General features: G+C 39.4%; 1 protein-coding gene across 8 annotated transcripts in view; it reads right to left on the bottom strand.

Moving 5' to 3' along the window:
- Positions 1–283: 283 nt before the first annotated feature.
- Positions 284–20,397, bottom strand: part of TPD52L1 (TPD52 like 1) — a 108,518-nt gene continuing 88,404 nt past the window's right edge. For 3 of the 8 annotated variants that reach the window (XM_045499465.1, XM_045499462.1, XM_045499464.1), the window contains exons 4-8: positions 14,159–14,260; positions 10,451–10,465; positions 8,553–8,591; positions 5,579–5,639; positions 284–928 (exon numbers count right to left, since the gene is read on the bottom strand). In XM_045499465.1, the coding sequence (XP_045355421.1) occupies positions 800–928; positions 5,579–5,639; positions 8,553–8,591; positions 10,451–10,465; positions 14,159–14,260 (346 nt within the window). In that variant the 3' untranslated portion in view covers positions 284–799. Of the gene's footprint in view, positions 929–5,578; positions 5,640–8,552; positions 8,592–10,450; positions 10,466–10,721; positions 10,765–14,158; positions 14,261–20,397 lie in introns of those variants that run through there. The other 5 variants (XM_045499463.1, XM_045499466.1, XM_045499467.1 and 2 more) reach the window with 5 other exon arrangements.

The raw sequence follows: 20,397 nt of genomic DNA, 5'->3' as shown, positions 1-20,397 counted from the left end.
GAACTATTTCTCCCAGTTTCTAGCTACTCCCTTTTCAGATCTCCTTTACCTGAGTTAAATACTACTCTATGTAAAAAAAACAAAAAACAAAACAAAAAAACCTACTCTATGTAGATTAGAGAGAATTTTAGAATTGGTAGAGTCGCTGGGTAATTACCTAACCACCCTCTTATGTACACCAAATTAGCAGAAGTTGATTTCAAATAGCATCTGCAGATTCATAGCTACCACCTTTTAAAGTCTGTACTAGCCCTGAAAACTTAAAGAAATTAAGAATTCAAAGTCATCATTAAAATCGATTTTAATTGCTTAAATAAACATACATAATTGATGCAAGTGAGGGCGATCACAAGCAGTTTGATGAAACTTGCAGTGAGTCCATCCCGTTGCTGCAGACTTCTCAGAAAGAGCTCCATCCCGCCCATGTGACTGAACTGAAACGGGGTGCTCACCCTCAGCCTTCAAAAACATGCACATCGTAAGTCCAAGCAAAAATCAAAGCAGGTCATTAATAGCTACGGGAAATACAGGTTGAATTACACAAAGACAAAGGTATGGCCAATTGTGTACCTGCTGAAGTGGGGATATTTTAAATTATGACAATCTACGAATACTTAAGTGTGATGGTCAAGTGGTTCATTAGCACAGATACAAAATGGAAATCATTTTATGAAACTCCGCGGTGGGGCCATTCGAAGAACAGGTCAAGGCCTGGGTTTTTCGCAGTGGGTGTTTGGTCGCCGCATCCCAGGGCGCGCTGGGCGGGGGCGGGGCTCGGCGGCGGCTGCAGGGGGCGGCCCTAGCACTGCAGCTCCTCCTCCTCGGCCCGCCGGGGCCCGCCCCCCGAGCTCTGCGCGCTGGCGTGCGCCGTGGAGCTGAGCACCTCTTCAAAGCTGCCTCCGCCGTGGTTCGCCCCGCCTACTTTCGTCTGAAATGGGCAGAGACGCAAGCGTGCCGTTAGTTCATCGGGTCTGCAATGTTCCTGTAAGACGGATTACTCTCAAGCTCAGAAATATATTTTTTTCTTGCAAAGGGACGTAAAGGGTGTAGAGTAATTTCCTTTAAGAGTGCTAGAATGCCATTTATACTTGGGTTCTGGGATAGGATCCAAAACTCCACAATTTTGTACAATTTTAGCAGTGCCCTCTTTATCCCGTCTACATCTAAGAATCTCAATCCCTTCAGGAGCATATCCAGATCTGTGGATTTACACTGTCTACACATTCACCCTGAGAACAGATGTAATCAAAATGTAACCGGATTTTAGATAAATTCCCTCAATTAAAAAAATGTATGAACATCTTTAAGTGACTTCAGTTGAGGCTTTCTGCTGGGATTTAGCAAGGCGATCTGGATTCCTGACAAATGTGTTTTTAAAAGCGGCTGCATTGAACATGCTTTCTGGTCTCTGCTCTGAGAGGTAGACAGGACTCAAATCTTAAGTTCTGGCCCCTTCACATCTTTCTAGGCAGTTGCCCTTATAGGAGGAATATCCCTTGAAATGCAAAGTTATGATGCTTTAGGAGGCTCCCTTTTCATGTACTTGTTACTGGTAATAAGAATAGAATCAGGAAGAAATCAATTTATAAGAAATATGGTTAAAGTATTTTGAAAAATTCCTCATAAAAAGTCCTTTGAAAGAGTATTTAATGCTTAATGCAAGCCTTATTGATGGTCACATTGGTTTCCTTTAACTATCAACAATATGGAAAAACACGTTAAGAAAAGAAAGGTACAGAATAGAAAATGTTGCTTTTCCCAAAATGCTGACTACTCCTCACTGCCACCAAAGTGATCACTCACTCACAGGAACATAAGCCACACTGGGGGATGTATCCGCTTCCTGCCTGGTCTGCCCTTTAAAAAACTTAACCAGGTTTTAAAAGCTGTTTAATCATTGCAGAACAAGCACACACTTTTCTCCAATTGTCACTAAAATCCCTCTCTGCCTCTTTAAATTCAGTTCCTAAGTTGAATTTACCACCACGCTCGGGGTCAGAAAACTCATTCCAGAAAGTGACAGATAATAAATATTTTAAGCTTAGGAATCACATCGTCTCTGTCACAAATACTCAAATCAACCATTGTACAAAGCAGCCAAAAACAACACATAAATGAATGAGCATGGCTGCTTTCCCAGAAAACTGTATGTATGGACACTGAAATGTGAATTTCATGTAATTTTAACACATCACAAAATAGCATTCTTCCTTTGATTTTTTTTCAACCATTAAGAAAGATAAAAACCATTCTTAGCTTACAGGCCATTCAAAAATAGGCAACCAGCTGGATTTGGCCCACAGGCCTTCATTTGCAGACCTCTGGCACTGAGCATGGATTCCTCCCCCACTCTGGGTCATCTCAGCACTGGGAAGAAGCAGGCGTTCTTTCAACTTGGTACTTTTTCACTATGTTTATTTCTTTCCAGAGAGAAACAAGAGTAATCTACTCTCTTAATAGTTCCCATTCTCCTCTTTATTGTATTTGTATTCAGTTTTGCAACAGAAGTCATACACAGTTTTGAATCAGGTGAATACCAAGTACTGATATTTTCTGTTGGGTTTTGTTGCATTCTCCTTTCCTCTCCTCTCCTCTCCTCTCCTCTCCTCTCCTCTCCTCTCTTCTTGATATTCTCAAATCAAAATAGAAAAATAAAGGAGGGAATCGTTTTGAAATAAAGCAAATTTGGCAAAAAGGAGAATGAAATAAAGGGGTTTTCTAACCATGTGGGTTGAGTGGAATAAAGGGGTGTCCTAACCATGTGGGTTGAATGAGTGCACACAGCAATACTTTAGGTGAGGAGTTGCTTCAGCAAAGATGTGAACAATAAACATCTTCTGGACTCTTAATCCAAGCATTTGTCACTTTGTCCCCAAAACTATGATTGCTGTTTGCATACAATTCTATTTGAATTATGGTGTCGGGCCTCCTAATCTCTAATAATAAAATGGCTGGTTGAGAGGACACCAAGAAGTAATAAGTATATGTTGTCTTTTTTTTTTTTAAGGTTTTAAATCAGGCCATGCAATGTATTCATCAAAAAGAGGCGTGCTAAAAATATGGTGTGGTTGACATGGTTCGAAGAATGATTGGAAGGCTACGTGATTAGAATGGTTGGAAGGGATGTGCTTATTCACTGGAACATGGCAGAATATAACAAATATGATTTCACAGGAGCTGGGTTTTGGTCTGCTTGCTTGTTTGTTTTAGATGAAATACAAAGTGTACAGGTGAAATCAGCTGATATGTCATCAAATAATGCCATCAATGATGTAGGCAAAAAGGACTAAATTTTACATAATTATGATGCATTGGGAAAATGTTCATGGAAAATCAAACTATCTACAGAACTTGGTAAAAAAAAAAAAAAGGGAAGAACAATCAATTGGATATAAATGCCACCTGGTGTGTGACAGCTTGTGCTGGAAGATGCAAGAACGGACCTCTCTTCACAGCAGAACATTATTTCTAACAGAACACACACATGAACATGACTTCTTTCATGTGGTGTTTTACAAATCAAGCCTAAAGCAGTGTGTGTGAATGGAACTGCAGACTATAAACCTACAAGGAATGCCCTTACTGATTCATCCTTACTGATTTGTGAGTCAGCTGAAACAGCCTCACGATCCATAACTGAAGAAAGTTACAGAAGTTTTGAAGAAAATCTAGAACACAAAAGTAAACTATACGGCAAAGAAACTAGATAAAGAAGGGTTAAACCTGTATTATTTAGTCTGGAGGAAAAAAAGAATGAGCAATTTGCAATTACTGAATATGAGTGGGAAGTTTTACACAAAGCACAATTATTAGCTGCTTATTCTCCATTGCCTGGGTGGGCAGAAAAAGAGGAAGTAGGCATTGACTGTGACATAGGAAGTGGGTGGCATGTGAGTCTTGTTAATCCCGGGGACAATCATGCAGACACAGAATCCACTTTAAGAAAGTCTTGACACAGGCTAGTATCTAGTCGGCTGAGTTAGTTCTGTGCTTGTCTGAAGGAGGAGGCAGGCTCTCCACTTTCCATCCCCATGAAGTGAGAAAAGTGAGAAGCTCAGAGTGTGGACCAAACAAATGATATGTGAGCTGCGAGCTTACCAGAGTTTCCTAAAAGCAAATGGAAATAGGTTGTTCTTTATTCTTCTTTTGCTTCTTCATATCTCCTTCTTCTAAAGAAAACCTAAAAACCTGTGTCAGAACTTATCTAACAAGTAACAGAATCCATCTCCCTTTGATTGTCTGAGGCTGAGAACCAAATGCCGAGAAATTAACTCCTAGGATTTTCTGAACCTTTAGTTCTGAAACTTGATATCTTAGCAAGAGAAATGTTCAAGGAACCACACTGGCCCTTCTTATCAAAAGTTTTCCCTACCCATGGGGGCAATTGTAATGGCTCCTACGGGTCCCTATACACCCAATAAGCAATGATGTTGACAAGAGGGATAGTGAAATTACACAACTACAAACTGCTGGTAAATGCTGAGTAACAATCTCATTCTTGGGTCATAAACATCTAATCACAGGCTAAATAAAGTAGAAGTAGAAGACTGTGTGGAAGATCCTTCCCTAAGAGGAAAGACTCTTCGAGATCCTATAGGAGGAAGACCTTCCAGCCTCACAGGCTTATCGGGCAGCACATGGTGGCAGAGAATTCAGAGGCAGCTGGATAATCAGCATGTGCATATACCTGCTTTTGATCTGGTTAAAGATCATCTGCATCCTTCATTTTCCCAGCTAGGGAAATACAGAAATGGATGGTCTACAAAATAGTGATAATAGCGTCAAGATGTATTTAAGTCATTGTTTAAATAAACAATCTTAGTAGTTTCAATGATTTTTCCTGTTTTGAAAGTTCTCTATCTTTTAAGCCTAGATTGATTTTATTTGTGCTTTCTTCCTCTGTAGACTAACCTACCTATGCTCAGACAATATATTCAAATGAAATTTTTTAGCCCCTCCCATGAAACAGACATATTTTCAGTTTAAACCTGGAAATCAAATGTGTTATTACAAAGTTATGCATTTTGTGACTCAGCTTTATTTTCCCTCCATGATAATCCTGTTGTGCTGTGCTCAGTGTGTGAATGGAGGAAACAAGTCTAGGTGTCTGACAGGAGGTGGAAGGCAGAATAACGCGTGGAGTCGAGTTCACTATTGCTAGCCCGTGTGCAAACTGGAGGGGCTCTGAGTTGTTACTGACCTTCCACTTGCATTCTAAATCCAGAATTCACATATCCTTTATCCTATCCACAATCCTCTCTTACATACCTGTTTTCGGGGGTACCACTAAGTTCTAATTTAGTAATCTTAGTTCTAATCTTAGTTCAAGACGTGAACACAAATCCCAGTTCACTTCCAACAAGTAATCACCCCTGAACGGCTTACATGAACAACTCTGTGAGGGCACAGCAACACCGTTCAGTACTGGTTTATTGACAGATTCATATGGAAAGAAAAAGATGGACTCTGTGCAAGTTTGCCTTCCTGCTGGCGGCCCTGCCTTCGGAACTAACCATAGCAGTGACTAATGCTGTCCTGATTCACGGACCCAACGACACAAAATTCACTTCATCTGTACCTTAAGGCTTGTGACAGTTGTCTCAACCCTCTCCTCAAATGATTTGAAAGTAGGAGAATTCCTAAAATAACAAAAAAAGAAGAGAGGTCAGCCCCAAAGACTCGCTGTCTTAGCAACTGTGCTGGTTGCAGAAACCGTGGCTTTCTGTTCTTATTGGTAAACATCATCTCTGTACCACAGCCATGTCCTGACATGGACATTTTCTAGATAAAATATTCAGATAATCAACTGTAGAATAAATAGTACAGCATTTTGTTAATGACACAACTGTAATAATTTCAAGGGGCACTGGAAATCATTTCTAATGAGTCAAAGGAGTGATAGCTTAATTTGTCATTTACTAATTAATTGTTTCTAGCACAGTACTCCTTTTTCCAACTTTTTTTTTTTTTTGGTAAGCAATGGAAAGTCTATCTGAGGAATGTTGTGTTAGAGTTGTCTCCCCTGGAATTTTAAAGTTATTTATTTCAGTAAATGTGAGAGAAGACAGAAATAGCTCCAGGAAAAAAAATGTTCATAAATTTTTCTTTTCCATGCCTCAAAAGGTAATCACTTCGTCAATTTTCATGAAGTGGTGTTTCTGAACGTCAATGCTTTCATTGTTTTTCCTCGTAAAGAGGATATACTTTTTGTTCTCTTACCAAACAGAATCTTTTCAGTTATTGACATTTTATTTGTGACTCATTCATTGTGTTAAATAATCTATATACACCATCTTGTTACTTTAAGCGTTAGATACTTCATTTGGTGCTTTTTAGTTTCCTATATTGGATTTGGCCACATGACATCATGATTTAATGACACCATGACCATTGAAAATGATATCCCTAACTAAAGAAACAGGAAATAAGAAGGAACTAAAAATGTATCTGAATTCTTGTATTCATGTAAGCACTCAGCCACAAGGACTGTCATCATTTTCAAGTCAAATAACTCAACTGAATGATACTAACTTTAATAAGCTGCCCGTTATTCTGTCTTGAGTGCAAAAGAACTGAAACAAAAGGAATGGCCTAGAGGAATTTTATAAGGGAGAATGGCTATAATATATGGGCTTCTTTGTATGGTGTGGAGTGAAGCATGGCTCTAATACTATCAAGAGGAAACTAATGTACATAATATGTTTTTGGAGTGCATTTGTCTTTGTTAGAGATTATCTCCGGAAACTGTGACACTCCAGATGGTCAGAAATGCATCTGCATTCATACTGTATGAATTAAGAACAGTGAGTTTACAGGGCCTTATGATCTCACATCTTATCTATAATGCAAGTATAAGTCAAATTCTTGGGTAATCCTCCATAATATTGCTGTTTCATTATGAAATATTAACAAATTTATATCTGAATGACTCAAGAGTATACATTCACTGGCACTTTACTTCCACTGTGGGTTTTATTTGGGCAAGCCTGCTTACATGCCTGCCTATCACTGATGAGTTAACAGGCCTGCGGTGGTCAGACAATTCAGCCTAATGCCTCATGGGTACATGTTAGATGAGTAAAAATTTTTTTTAAGTTAATTTCAGGCAAGATCATGAGGACTACATCTGCATAAGCCAATAAGACTACATCTGCATGAGGACTACATAAGCCACTAGATGGGTTCATAGAGCAAAACCATGTTAATTTTTGTCAAGCCCTTCTTTGGACACCTACACTTAGAATTGGACATGTAAAGGAGCTCAGGGCTGCAGTATGTGCTACTCAATTTGCGTGTTTTTATGCCACAGGGAGCAAGTCATTCAAAGATAGACTAGGCAATCTTGAATCTATGCTTTCTATTTACCACCAAATTAGGGAAATCAAATACTGCGGCTGAATTTCTCAAGTAACTATACAACCCCAGTGTGGAAGAAACATCATCAGGATAATAAAACAGACATTCCTGTAATTAAATTACACTAGGATGTGTGCTAGAGAACAGGGAGAAGCTATTTCCTCAGACTTAATCAGGTCATATGCAGCTACAAATGACCCCAAAAGAATTTGGCTTCGGTGGTCTCAAACTATGCAGATTTGGTATGAATATACACTATAAAGCAGGGAGCATGGGGATAGTTCAGACTGTAATGGGGGAGGGCCCTGGAGGCCTGATCTCCCACAACCCACCCCCCCACCGTGCCAGCCTAGCCCACGGCAGCCCTCCCATGGCAAGCACCGTGGGGGAAGCAGTAATCTGGTTTCAGCCTCTTCCTTTAAATATGAAGAAACTGCTATCACTGAGGTGACTTTCCCAGGGCTGCCAAGTTCATTTATGGCAGAAGTGGGCTACAATCTGCATCTTCTGACCCCCAGTCTGACATTCATTCTTCCATGCCCTATTACTATTAGTGTGCTTTTATCTAATTAAGCCATGCAAACTCAAAGTGGGGAATGTCTTTCTCGGAGGTTTCCATCCAGTTAGTAATTTTAATGACATTATTTTATTATTCAACAGACACCTCACCTTAGTATCTACCTTAAAAAATCCTGTTAATATCCTCTCTACAACCATAGCCCTCTGGTCTCTTATTCCTTTCATTTCAACTGTCTCCCAGGCTTGCATTTAATTCTGCTGAAATAAAGAATGTCCTTCCGCCTTTGCAGGTGTGTTCATCCAGGCCAGTGCTAAGAATGTGCTTTACACAGGTTACTTGGTTTGTGTCACACAACAACACGTGCAGTGGGTCTTATTTCTCCCAATGAACAGATAAGAGAATGGAAGTTGAGAAGGTTAAGTGACTTGTCTCAGGTTACACAAATGAGAAGAGGCTGGATTTAAGCCAGTGTGGTCAAAAGCAGAAGCCCATTATACCCTCCTTCTGTAGAACCCTCAGCCTTTTCTCCTGAAGGCCATCAGAAAAGAGAATACAGGAGGCCATGGGATTTCCTTTCATATTGAGAGGGGGGAAAAACTCCACAAAGTAAATATCAATAAAGTCACACTTCATACATTTTGCATTGATATTATATAAAGTAATTGACACACATTACCTCATAGCAGGCATACTTATGGAATGGCGAATGGAGTAGCTTCAGGGCAAAAGCAGATTAAAAGAAAAAAAAAAGAGAGAAAAGATAGCACAACATAAGTACATGAGAAACTCCCTCTTCACAGTTCTTAAAACAGCAATTTCAACTGTCTGAAGTATTCCTTGCCCACCCCACCAAGATGACATTTGTTTTCGTTGGGTAGGAAGGACCACGGTCAGCTTTCAAGGGCATAAAGAAGAGTACACTGTTCAAGTTGCATGTTATTTTACTTCCTGTGGGTTCTCTGTGGGCTGGGAACTTTGAGGATGAGGAGAATGTCTGGTTTCCTCAGGTGCGCCCAGGAGCCCGTGGACACCCTCTCTAGGTCCAGCTCCCTCTCCCCTCCCTTCTGTTCAGAAAGAGAGGAAGGTCTGTACTGAGGAAGTAGAGCCCAGCAGGTAAAAGCTAATCGTTCCATTGTAGAGAAACTCTCCAGAGGAATACATGTAGTTAACATAAGACATTCAAGTAAACACATGGCAGGCAAACACCATCAGCACAGTTCAATATGGGAGCAAGGACTTCAGTATCCATTCCAGGACATCTGGTACAAATACCAATATTTCTGAGAATTCTAAGGGTTTCGGTCTTCTCTATTAATCCTATGGTAGCTGAGTCATCTTTTCTCTGATCGCCTGTAATTCCTTTGTGAGTTCCACTCAGAAATCAGGCTGGGCAGAGAGAGGGAGCACTACAGGGTCACACTACCTGGGATGGCACTCCCCCTTCACACTTTCCAACACTATCCCTGCTTCTCTCCTCCCAAGAAGATAAGAGTAAGCAATCAAACTCCTCACCCTTCCCCAACAATATCCACTGAAGTCATTAGTATGGGCAGCACTTTACTCGAACTCAGAAAGAAAAGGACAAAGAAATTCAGGGGGTACTTATGATCTTACTTACACGCTCCACTTAGAAACCATAGGCAAAACATTTCCTCAGAAGTTATGTTTAACAAAGAATTACTAAAAGAAATTCATCAGCATTATTAATCTAATTCACCTCTTTAAATACAGGCAGTTTACTTAGGAAACCCCCCCCCCAAAAGTATATCCTATCTCAAAAGTGTGTAATAAGATTCCACCTAACAGAAGGCTTAACTGGACAACTGCACATTTCCTATCATAAGTGGTCTTCTGGTAACCTTTCCCCTCTTCAGAAGGAACAGAAAGTTGAAGGTAAACCATCCACATAAGAAACAGTTATAAGAATTTCAGAAAAACAACAATCTAGAGAAAATAATTTTGTTTCTCAATTTTACTTTTTAAAGTCTCATAAAACCACACAACTCTTGGTGACTGGGTGGCTCAGTGGGTTAGTTGTCTGACTCTTGATCTCTCAACTCAGGCCATAATCTCATGGTTCGTGAGATCGAGCCCTGAGTCGGGCTCCTTGCTGACAGCATGGAGGCTGTTTGGGATTCTCTCTCCCTCTCTCTCTGACCCTCCCCTGCTCTCACTCTATTTCCCTCTAAATAAATAAATAAACATTTAAAACACACACACACACACACACACACACACACACACACACCTCAATTTGTGCTTTTTTTTTTAATTCTTTCCATTCTAAGGACCCCTGCCAACACAGAAACGATTGGGAATGTAGGAAGGGATTCCTAAGAGATTGCTCAGCAAGCGAAACTGGTGTAAATGACTCAGAAATGATACAAATATGTGCTTAAATAAATTCAAACCCATCAGATGCCCTGCACTCTGTAATTTCCTGGTCATGAACACTCTCAGGAAAAGAGATCTAGTGTTTTGGCTGAAGCACACCCACGGTGGGAGGGAAGCAGTGGGCTCTGGGAAGGAAGGGAACAGCCAAGGAGCTGGCAGGGACCCAGAGGCGGCGCTTACCCGATGGAGTGAGACCTGCAGCCCAGGCAGCACAGGAGAGAGCAGGAGCAGAGTTAGCATATCAGGATGCAAAGACAGGACCACAGTGCCCTTTGTCCCCTCTCTCAGCCCCAAAGCAAAGACTATGCGACTCCATATATTACTCTTTTGGAGTATACTTTTTAATGTGTCTTCACAATTACTTTACCAACCTGTTATAAGTTGTGCTTCTGTTGTTCTCACAGCTATCTATAGAGATGGTTGGACTCTATTAAGGTATATACCTCCTCCAGAGATTTCACCTCCACTAGTTCACACACCATTTGAATAAACAACTGCGAAGTTCCAAGAAGATGCCAGTGTTATTATCAAAATGATTCCAAGAGCTTGCATTTCTTCAGAGTACTTTCATAAATGTGTCCTCATTTTCACTTTGCAGAAAGCATTTTAGTTAGGTAGCCATCTATTAACAATGTTATTTTACAGGTGGAGAAGGGGGGGCAGTTCCATTGATGGGGCTATGGGGATTTCAGGCAATGTCAATCACGATAAAAGGAGAATCTTAGCTTGAAAAATATGACTTGTTTTTAGAAAACATATCAATTTAAGGGGAGCTTAGGTTGGTTAAGGTCCAACTCTTGATTTTGGCTCAGGTCATGATCTCACGCTTCCTCAGATGGAGCCCCACATTGGATGCTGTGCTTTTAGCACTTGAGATTCTCTCCCCCTTCACCCCCTCCCCTGCCACCTCTACCCCACTCACACTCTCTCCCTCTCCCTCTCAAAATAAATAAATAAACTAAAAAAAAAATGAGAGGTACTCTTTTTCTTTCCAGGATCTGAATATTGCTGGCAATCTTTTTGAACAAGTTCAGAAACTTTTTCCCAGAACACAAGAAAATTTTACGGTGTAACTAATAAGAATATAGGATAATATGATATTTAGAAAAATGTTTAATGTTTTATTTATTTCTGAGAGAGAGAGAGTGAGTGTGAGTGGGGAAGGAGCAGAGAGAGGGAGACACAGAATCCAAAGCAGTCTCCAGGCTCTGAGCTGTCATTATAGAGCCCAACACGGGGCTTGAACTCCCAAACCTTGAGATCATGACCTGAGCCAAAGTCAGACACTTAACTGACTGAGCCACCCAGGAGCCCCAGAAAATACAATGTTTTAAATTAAAAAGGCATTCAAAGTAAAATGTGATAAATTTTTAAAATTTCTCTACTATTATTTTATAAATTAGCAAATTAATTTAAACAAAAAATAAAATCTTACTAATTTCTCATTTAAGAATCTTTATTACACTAAATTTAAATACTTTTCAAATATGACTTTCACATATATTATTTGTTCTAGCATAATTTAAGACTAAAAATTTTTCATAAAACTTGTTGATTTCACAGGGACTTATCTGCAATTATATTTAATGTTAGAGTTATAGTTTGAGAAAAATATAGGTCCTACGTTTGCAAAGTCTACAACATATTACAGGACCACATTTGAGTCTCCACTAACATAGGGTACATTAACTAACATTTTTAGCCACAGTTTAGAATGAAAGTGTTGTATCCTCTATATAGAGAAACACTTAATGAAAAGTTTGGGAACTTCTGGGAAATAGACTATCCATTACCCTAAAACAAATCTACACTGAAACAGAAGAAAAAGAAGTTAACACAACCTTGATGTCATACCCAATTAGCGTATGAACATGAATAGGTTAACATATTACATATGTGAAACAGTCTTCATTCTTTTCTACTTAGGAAAACTACCAAAACCTTTACAAAATACAGTGCACTCCTGTTAATGTACACTTCCTAACTGCCATCTTGTGGGGGTCACTTGTAACTGAGACAGCCACTTAGTAAGGATAAAAACTAGCAGGGGTGGCTCAGTCGGTTAAGCATCCGACTCTTGATTTCGGTTCAGGTCATGGGTTCAAGCCCTGCATCAGGCTCTGCTCTAGCAGCATGGAGCTTGCTTAGGATTTTCTCTCTCTCCTTCTCTCTGCCCCTCCTCCACTCACCCTGGCTGTCTCTCTCAAAGTAAATAAATAAACTAAAACAAAAAACAAACAAAAAAAACCCCTAACATTTATTGAGTGCTTAATACACGGCAGACTCTCTTCTACAACTTTTATTATGACTCTTACCCCCTTTCATAACAGAACACCTGGGTACAGGTGAGCTAAGTGAATGTGGCTTCCTCATAACCTGACCACCTAAAGTTGAACCACTGAAGAGCTTGTTACAAATGCAGATCCCTAAAGTCCACCCAAGACCTACTGAGGCATAATCTCCAAGAGGTGGAATATGGAAATATGCACTTTAAACAGGCGTCAGAGGTGTTCATAAAGTCCTCTTAAGTTGGAGAAAATAACACTCCAGCGGTCCTAGCGTTCCAGTGAAAGGTTTCAACTAAGTACGTGGAGAACAAATTTTATAAACGTGGCACAATGTATTTTCCTGGCTATAACAGGTAATAAGGTATTTTCTGTTTAGAAAAATTATTTAATTAGTTTAGATAAATGTTTTAGTGCCATTAACAAGACAACAAATTTTATTTGTAATAATGGGGTTAATTAATAATCCAGAAGGTTTATCCATTCATCACATGCAGCCTCTGAAAAATTTCAGTTGCTTTTCATTACTGCGTTATTAATAAATATGAATATAAGACAATGTACTCAGATTCATGCTATGTACTTAACTCTAGCCTCATGAATGCCAACTTGTTAAGATAGCACATGAATACTTGACACAATCCAGTAAAGTTTATTTCTGAACAAAATAAACACAAAGATATAAATATTTGTCTGCAAGTAGCGAAGTTGCAGAGTAATAAAGAAAGTAATAGTTTAAAGAATCCAGTGAAATAATACGCATAGTTTTTTTTTAAAGAAATTTAACATGTATACTTCAAAAGTTTTTTAAAAATGAATTTGATTTCTAGGGAGAAAAATAAAATTGATTTATAAAGAAAAATTTCTTAAGCATATTGCCAAATTCAAAATAAACTGATAGGTATTTAAACAAGCAAAAAAAAAAATGAAAGTAACAACACTATATGAGATAACTTATGAAGACATAATTAAAAATAAGAATGGTCAATACTACATTGTTTTTCTGGTGCCTATAGTGAGGACATTTATTTCTTAGTTCAAAATCTTGATGTTCACCCTAACTTTATATGATAATGAAATACTGAGAATAACCAAATTATGCAAGGACTATCTACCATGGTACCTTTTGGGAAAAACAGAATAAATATGTAATATTTAGCATAGAAAAAATATACTAGATGAATGAATGTATACAAAAATGAAACCTAGAATAGTTTATCAAAGCATACTCCATTGAATACATATTTAACTTACTGTTTAAATTTTAATGAATAAAATTCTGTGTGTGCTGCATTCTTCTGAAATCCTCCCTAATTACTAATTATTACTAATTACTAATCATTAAAGGAACCCTGTATCTTCCATTTTTACTAGGTCATGTCCTAATGGAGAGGGCATCTTTGGGACCAGGCTCACTAACCCGACTTTGGGGCAGAAGACTTTCCATTAAAAATTTTATCTTAGTCACTATCACTATCAGCCACATAAAAATTTTAATCCAGTTAAAAAAGAATGGATTAGGAAGACCGGCCAATGAGAAAGTTTCCCTTCCCTCAGAAGGCCAAAGGCTTAGCGTCATTCCCAAGGTTCTTTCCCATGGTACCTCATGTCTCCAAACTTCTTGCTGATGGCCGTCCCAACATTGCTGAAAGCCGCAGTTGCCTTCTGCCCTGCGTGACTCAGGGTTTCATGTGTTTTCTTGTAGCTAGAAGTAAAACAGAACAATAGAAATACAGTTTATATGTCATGATCACCTAGAGAACATTCACCATCCTTCTCCTTCCTTACTTTGAAATTTTCCTTTTCTAGGGGCACCTGAGTGGCTCAGTTAGTTAGGCATTCGACTCTTGGTCTTGGCTCAGATCATGATTTCAGGGTTTGTGAGTTCGAGCCCCGCGTCAGGCTTTGCACTGACAGCTCCGAGCCTGCCTGGGATTCTCTCCCCCAACACTCCCACCCCCCTGCCATTTGCACGTGCTCTCACTCTCTCTCTCAAAATAAATAAACATTAAAAAAAAGAAGAAGAAACTCTCCTTTTCTAAACAGATTTAGGAAGATGATCCACAGCAGTTACTGATTCTATTCATTGTTTGGGGATAATGGGTTGGCTGCTACTTATCAATGGAAAAGTCAGACCATTAAATCTGAATTCAGGAAAAATATTCATATTCAAGTACAGATCTGAATGTGCAGATCAGATGTGTGATCACAAGCAGTAGACGTGCTCCGAGAGTACAGAGTTATTCTTAAAGAAGTGTGTGTTTTAACTCTGCAAAAAGAGACCCTTGCAAGTAAACAGCCACCAAAAATAACACAGAAATTAGAAAAATGTATATTTCAACGTGAAGACTTAGCTTTTATTGTTCAAGTGGGTAAAATTAATCAGAAAAGGGCAAAATACAACTAGTATTTAGCTTATTTTTCTAATACTCATAGCTGGGAATAAGGAGGACACATGATCTTAGGATACTGTAGTGACTTTTTCTAAACAGTTTTAGAAATATAATACTGCAATTATCTGTTCATAATAAGCATATGTTCCCACTTGACTGATAAGCCTATGTTCCCACTTGACTGATACCTCGAGGACTCAGAGTCAAAATCAAAGTCCATGCAACAGGCCTCACGATGATCGCACCCAAGCTGGTCCTCTTTCTATCTGCTCATTCTGCTCCATCACTGACTTCCTCGCCAGTCCTTGAACTTACCAGGCCAAATCTTGCCTTAAAACCTCTGCTCTAGCCACTCTGCCATGTGATCCCATCAAATTTGCCAAGAAAAAGGATTTTGTTGTATTGTACATGCCCCACTTTGAAGAATTAAAAGGACCAAAACCTGCATCTTTAGGAAGACTGTGAGTCTGTAAGGCCTGAAAGGTGACACAAGAGAAAAGTAAAGAAATACCCTGCACGACCTGTGACCTTTGCATGAGGCTGGGACTGGGTATTAGTTAGAGAATTCCTTCTTGCATTGCTTCTGCATTTCCACAGGAATTTCTTGCAGTTAGAGCAAATATTTAATTTTCTTGTAAACTGTTCCATGAAGTTTAACTTGATATATTTGAGAATGCTTTGAATTTAGAGATGAGGTGACTTTTGAACACTTGTGTATCATATTCTGAATTTGAGGGCTTATTTTAAACATAAAAGACCTAGTCAGAGAGAAGTGCATATAGTAAGCAGTAAGTGCTAGCTACTTTATGCTTTAAACACTTCTCTAGCAAAATATATGGTGGGTATATACAGGAATCTGAGTACTTCAGTGAAATACAAGTGGCATTTAAGTCTATCATGAAAAAATGCAACTCTATACCTATGTGCAATTTCAGTTTAAATTCAAACATATGGAGAGCTCAAAGGAGTGTTGAAGAGAGATTTTTAAGACTGTTAACTCTTTATTCCTGAGAATTATATAATGTTAAATCTGAAAGGCATTGGAGCCCAATTTCTTCAGACTACAGATGATGGGATCAGGGCCCAGAACAACTGCGTGACTTTTTAAAGACAGAGATAAGGCTAGGACCAGGGCGCCTTCCTTCCTTCAGAACGTCTTCTTGCTTTGGAGACGTCACACATTCGAAGGTGAGTTATATCAGCTCCAGTATTTGTGGAGATAAATGGTAACGCATTTCAAGAAATCTAAGATGCGCCTCTTTTCCCACGTTTTTATACCTCTCCTCCCCAGACTAATTACCACAGTTCTTGAAAACAATTACTAGGCATCCCACATACATTACATAGAGACCAATAATTGAGGGAAAGAGATGTAGAGGGCGTGGGCAATGTCAGAGGGTTCTATGTGAAGAAGTGGTTTCCCAGAACAAAGGAACCAGGGACCCCATGAGAAATAGGCCATTGGGCTCAGAGCACTTAAAAGCTCTAAGAAGTACCACTCACAGCGTAAGAGAAAGGTCCCTCCGGAAGTGCGCACCATACAGATCCCGTAACCTTACACTGCATCCTGATGGGGCTCCATCTTAAGATTGAATGAAGTAATATACATCCCTATCTAGATGCGAGGCACCCACGTCTTGAAAAAAGACCCTCCTGTCAGGCCACTAAAAACTCCCAAGGATGTCGTTATACTTACAATTTACTCCCTTTATTGTGGCATGGGATTTGGCACACAGTTTGTACTACTAATACTTAAAACTGATTTTCAACCCTATCACATAAAATTACATTCACTAATATGCAAATAATGAAAAACAACTTAAACACCAACCTTATAATTGACTTGACAACCTTGTAATTTAAATGGAAATGGTATTTAGCATTTTAGATTATGTCTCTTATTTTAAGCTAAATAGAAGTTACACATTGCTGAGTTACATAACTGATGAAATAGGAGACTAATATATTTTCCTTAAATAAAAGTCAAAATGGGGTGCCTGAGTAGTTCAGTTGGTTATGTGTCCTCCTCTTGATTTCGGCTCAGGTCATGATCTCACGGTTCGTGGGATAGACCCCGTATTGGGCTGATAATGTGGAACCTGCTTGGGATTCTTTCTCTCCCTTTCTCTCTCTGCCCCTCCCCCATATTCTCGTGTGTGTGTGTGTGTGTGTGTGTGTGTGTGTGCGCGCGCGCACGCGCTCTCTCTCTCTTTCTCAAAAATAAATAAACTTTAAAAAAAGTCAAAATATTAAGGTACCCTCAGCTTGTTGTCAATGATGTGCCAGGAGGCAGAAAAATTGGGAATACATGCTCCAAGAAGTCTGTGTTATGTGCCCTTCCTCTGTGCTCCTATGACCCCTTCGCACAGCTCTTTCCGAACATTTTTTCTACCATGTTGCAATTATGGTTTTGAAATCTGTCTCTGTGACCTGCCTGAACTTCCTGAGGGCAGGGACCACATCTTGTCCATCACTGCTGTGTCCCCAGTGTCTGAATACACTAGAGCAAGAACCACACGGGGCCAACGGAAGGAAATAGAGTCCAGGCTGATTCCCAGACTTCAGCTACAGATGCAGAGTCAGTACTTTCCACTGTGAAGTTCTTGACTCTGGGGGAGGGCACTTGGAAGCCTTAAGATGCAGGAAGGGAAATGTGTCCTCCTGTGCTCTAAAGCCATTCTGAAAAACATCAGCCTTATAGGAACCTGCAGTTCCCAACAAGGCTGGAATCTGGTCCAGTGCTGAACCTTTCTTTGACAACAGTGTAGATAGCACAGAGCAGCTCACACTTTAACTCACCGAAGACTTCTTACTGGGAAATTTTTTATTTAGTGTACAAGTAAAATTTCTATTTCTCAGTGAAAGTCAACAGGAACACAGGCTTTACTTTTCAGAGACTGGCTGGGATGGGTAGGTTTTTTTTTTTTTTTTTTTTTTCAGCTTTACTAAGGTATAACTGACAAATAAAATTGTAAGATATTTAAAGCGTACACCGTGATGATTTGATATACATACACATTGTGAAAGAATTCCTCCCACTTAGTTAATTAACACATCCATCACCTCACATGTTTATATATATATTTTGGTGAGAATATTGAAGTCCTACTCTCTTTGCAAATTTCAGTCGTACCATATAGTTATCAAGTAGAGTCACTCTTTTATACATCAGATCCTCAGAATTTTAGTCATCTTATAACTGGAAGTCTGTGTTCTTTTACCAAACGTTCTCTATTTTCCCCACACCATTGTGCCTAGCCACCACCCTTCCACTCTCTGCTTCCAAGAATTTGACTTAAAAAAAAAATGTTTTTTTAGATTCCATGTACAACTGATACCATGCAGTATCTGTCCTTCTCTGACTTATTTCACTTAGCATAATGCCCTCAAGGTTTGTCTGTAGTGTCTCAAGGCAGGATTTCCTTCCTGGTCATGGCTGAATGATATTCCTTTGTATATGTATATATGCCACATTTTCTTTAAGGAATGGATAGCAGTTAATGCCAGGACAGGTTAACTGTTTGGCTGGTGCACTGACCAGGAGGTTATCAGTAGTGAGGGGTAAGGTTCTCTGCAAGCCAGCTAAAAGGGATTCTGCTGACTTTTCACACAGTTCATCTTGTCATGTCTTACTGATTTGAAAGTGGTGTTAATCAAAAGAAGAAAGTAGGTGTTCTACAATGTTTTGATTTAAAGTATTTTTTTACACACAAATAGAAGTAAATTTTAAAAATTCAACAGTCTTTTGGGGTGCCTGGGTGGCTCAGTCGGTTAAGCATCCGACTTTGGCTCAGGTCATGATCTCGCAGTTCGTGAGTTCGAGCCCCTCTTTGGGCTCTGTGCTGACAGCTCAGGGCTTGGAGCCAGCTTCAGATTCTGTGTCTCCCTCTTTCTCTGCCCCTCCCGTGCTCCTGCTCTGTCTGTCTCTCTTTCTCTCTCTCTCAAAAATAAACATTATTTTTTTTTTTTTAATTCAACAGTCTTTTTACAAGAAGATATTTTATAGCACAGGTACACTTTCTGTTATGGGATTTTAAAAGATTATTATTTTAACAGTGGCCTATGCACGTCTCCCCAAAGACACCAAAGTTTTGAGGCTTATTTTCTTTGGAAGGTTCCTTAAACACTACCAAAATATAGTTATCACTTAAATCTGAAAGAGTCTACTTCCTGCCTTCTGTGGTAAGATAAAAGCCGAAAGGTAAGCAGAATAAACAGCTGTCTAAGACATTGACTATGTGTATCTTTTGAAATGAGGTCTTTAATCTTCTCTGGCACTTCCAAAGTCCACGGTGCTACAACAGCTTCTCATAAAAAAGAGGGAATGATCATTATTGACTATAATGGTTTGGAAGTCTTAGAAGCACAAAAATCAAAGAGCAAATAAATCACATGCTCAATTCAAGTTTTCCTAATGCTGAATTTTACTCCTCTTTATGTAGGATGGAGTTATTAATTGTTCCAAAAGGATTTCCTTCCCCAAACCTTCTCCTCTTGGCAGCCCCGCCATTTGGTCTGTTGTACAACTCAGAAGGGTTTATTAGTGGGGAAATGTCAGGGGTTAGCAAAGGCTGAACACTCACTGAAATGAAGCTTATCAGCTTGAATAGCCCACAAGAACGTCGCATTTCTGAATCCCTACTCCTTCTACCTAAGAAGAGATTCAATTTTTCCTCTGGTAGCCTCCCTACCTCTAACACTCCAAAACCAGCCACCTCCCCCATCCGTGCCTCTTTAAAGTCTAAAGACAACACAAAAAAGCAGCAGAGAACAAACAACAACAAAAACCCCAGCGGCAGCAACAACAACAAAAGGAGGTGGCGGGAATTTTTGGTGTAGGTTCTTAGATTCCAAATCAAAGCCATACAAACTATGACAAAAACAACAGCAACAACAAACCGCAGTTTACAGATGATCTTTTTACTTGCTGCTGTATGGTTATCTTTCTATAAAGGAGATCATTTCAGTCTGCTATATAATTATTTCTATCATTCAGTCCTATTCCTCTTTGAATCCTACCACAGGCTAAAATATGCCAAGATCCTTCATTAACATATCATAGATTTTCTTTTCAGTATAAATCAAACTAAATAGGTCATGATTGCTTAATCAGTATGCAAAGTATTGCCTCTGGGAATCACCTTCAATCCTCTGACAGCTAAAATTCTCTTTAGTGCTTTGAAATTTAATTTTATTCAACCTCACCTTACCCCAGCTTCTCATTCTCTCACATCAAAATTTTCATCCTATGAGGTGTAGATCTTGTCCCAGAATGGGTAACATGGCACTAACAGCAGGGATTTAATTAATTCAAGGGGAAAATAGATTGTTACCAAGCCCTGCCCCCCGCTCCTCCACCCCCCCCCCACCATGTGATTAAGACTTTTCCCCCTCTATCAGCAGCCAAGAAAAGAGGGCGGGAGAAAGGTGCTTTCCTGCAATCATGTTA

The sequence above is a fragment of the Leopardus geoffroyi genome, chromosome B2 (genome assembly GCF_018350155.1).
Source record: "Leopardus geoffroyi isolate Oge1 chromosome B2, O.geoffroyi_Oge1_pat1.0, whole genome shotgun sequence".
NCBI classification, from domain to species: Eukaryota; Metazoa; Chordata; class Mammalia; order Carnivora; family Felidae; genus Leopardus; species Leopardus geoffroyi.
This window is presented reverse-complemented; position numbering and strand designations above follow the sequence as displayed.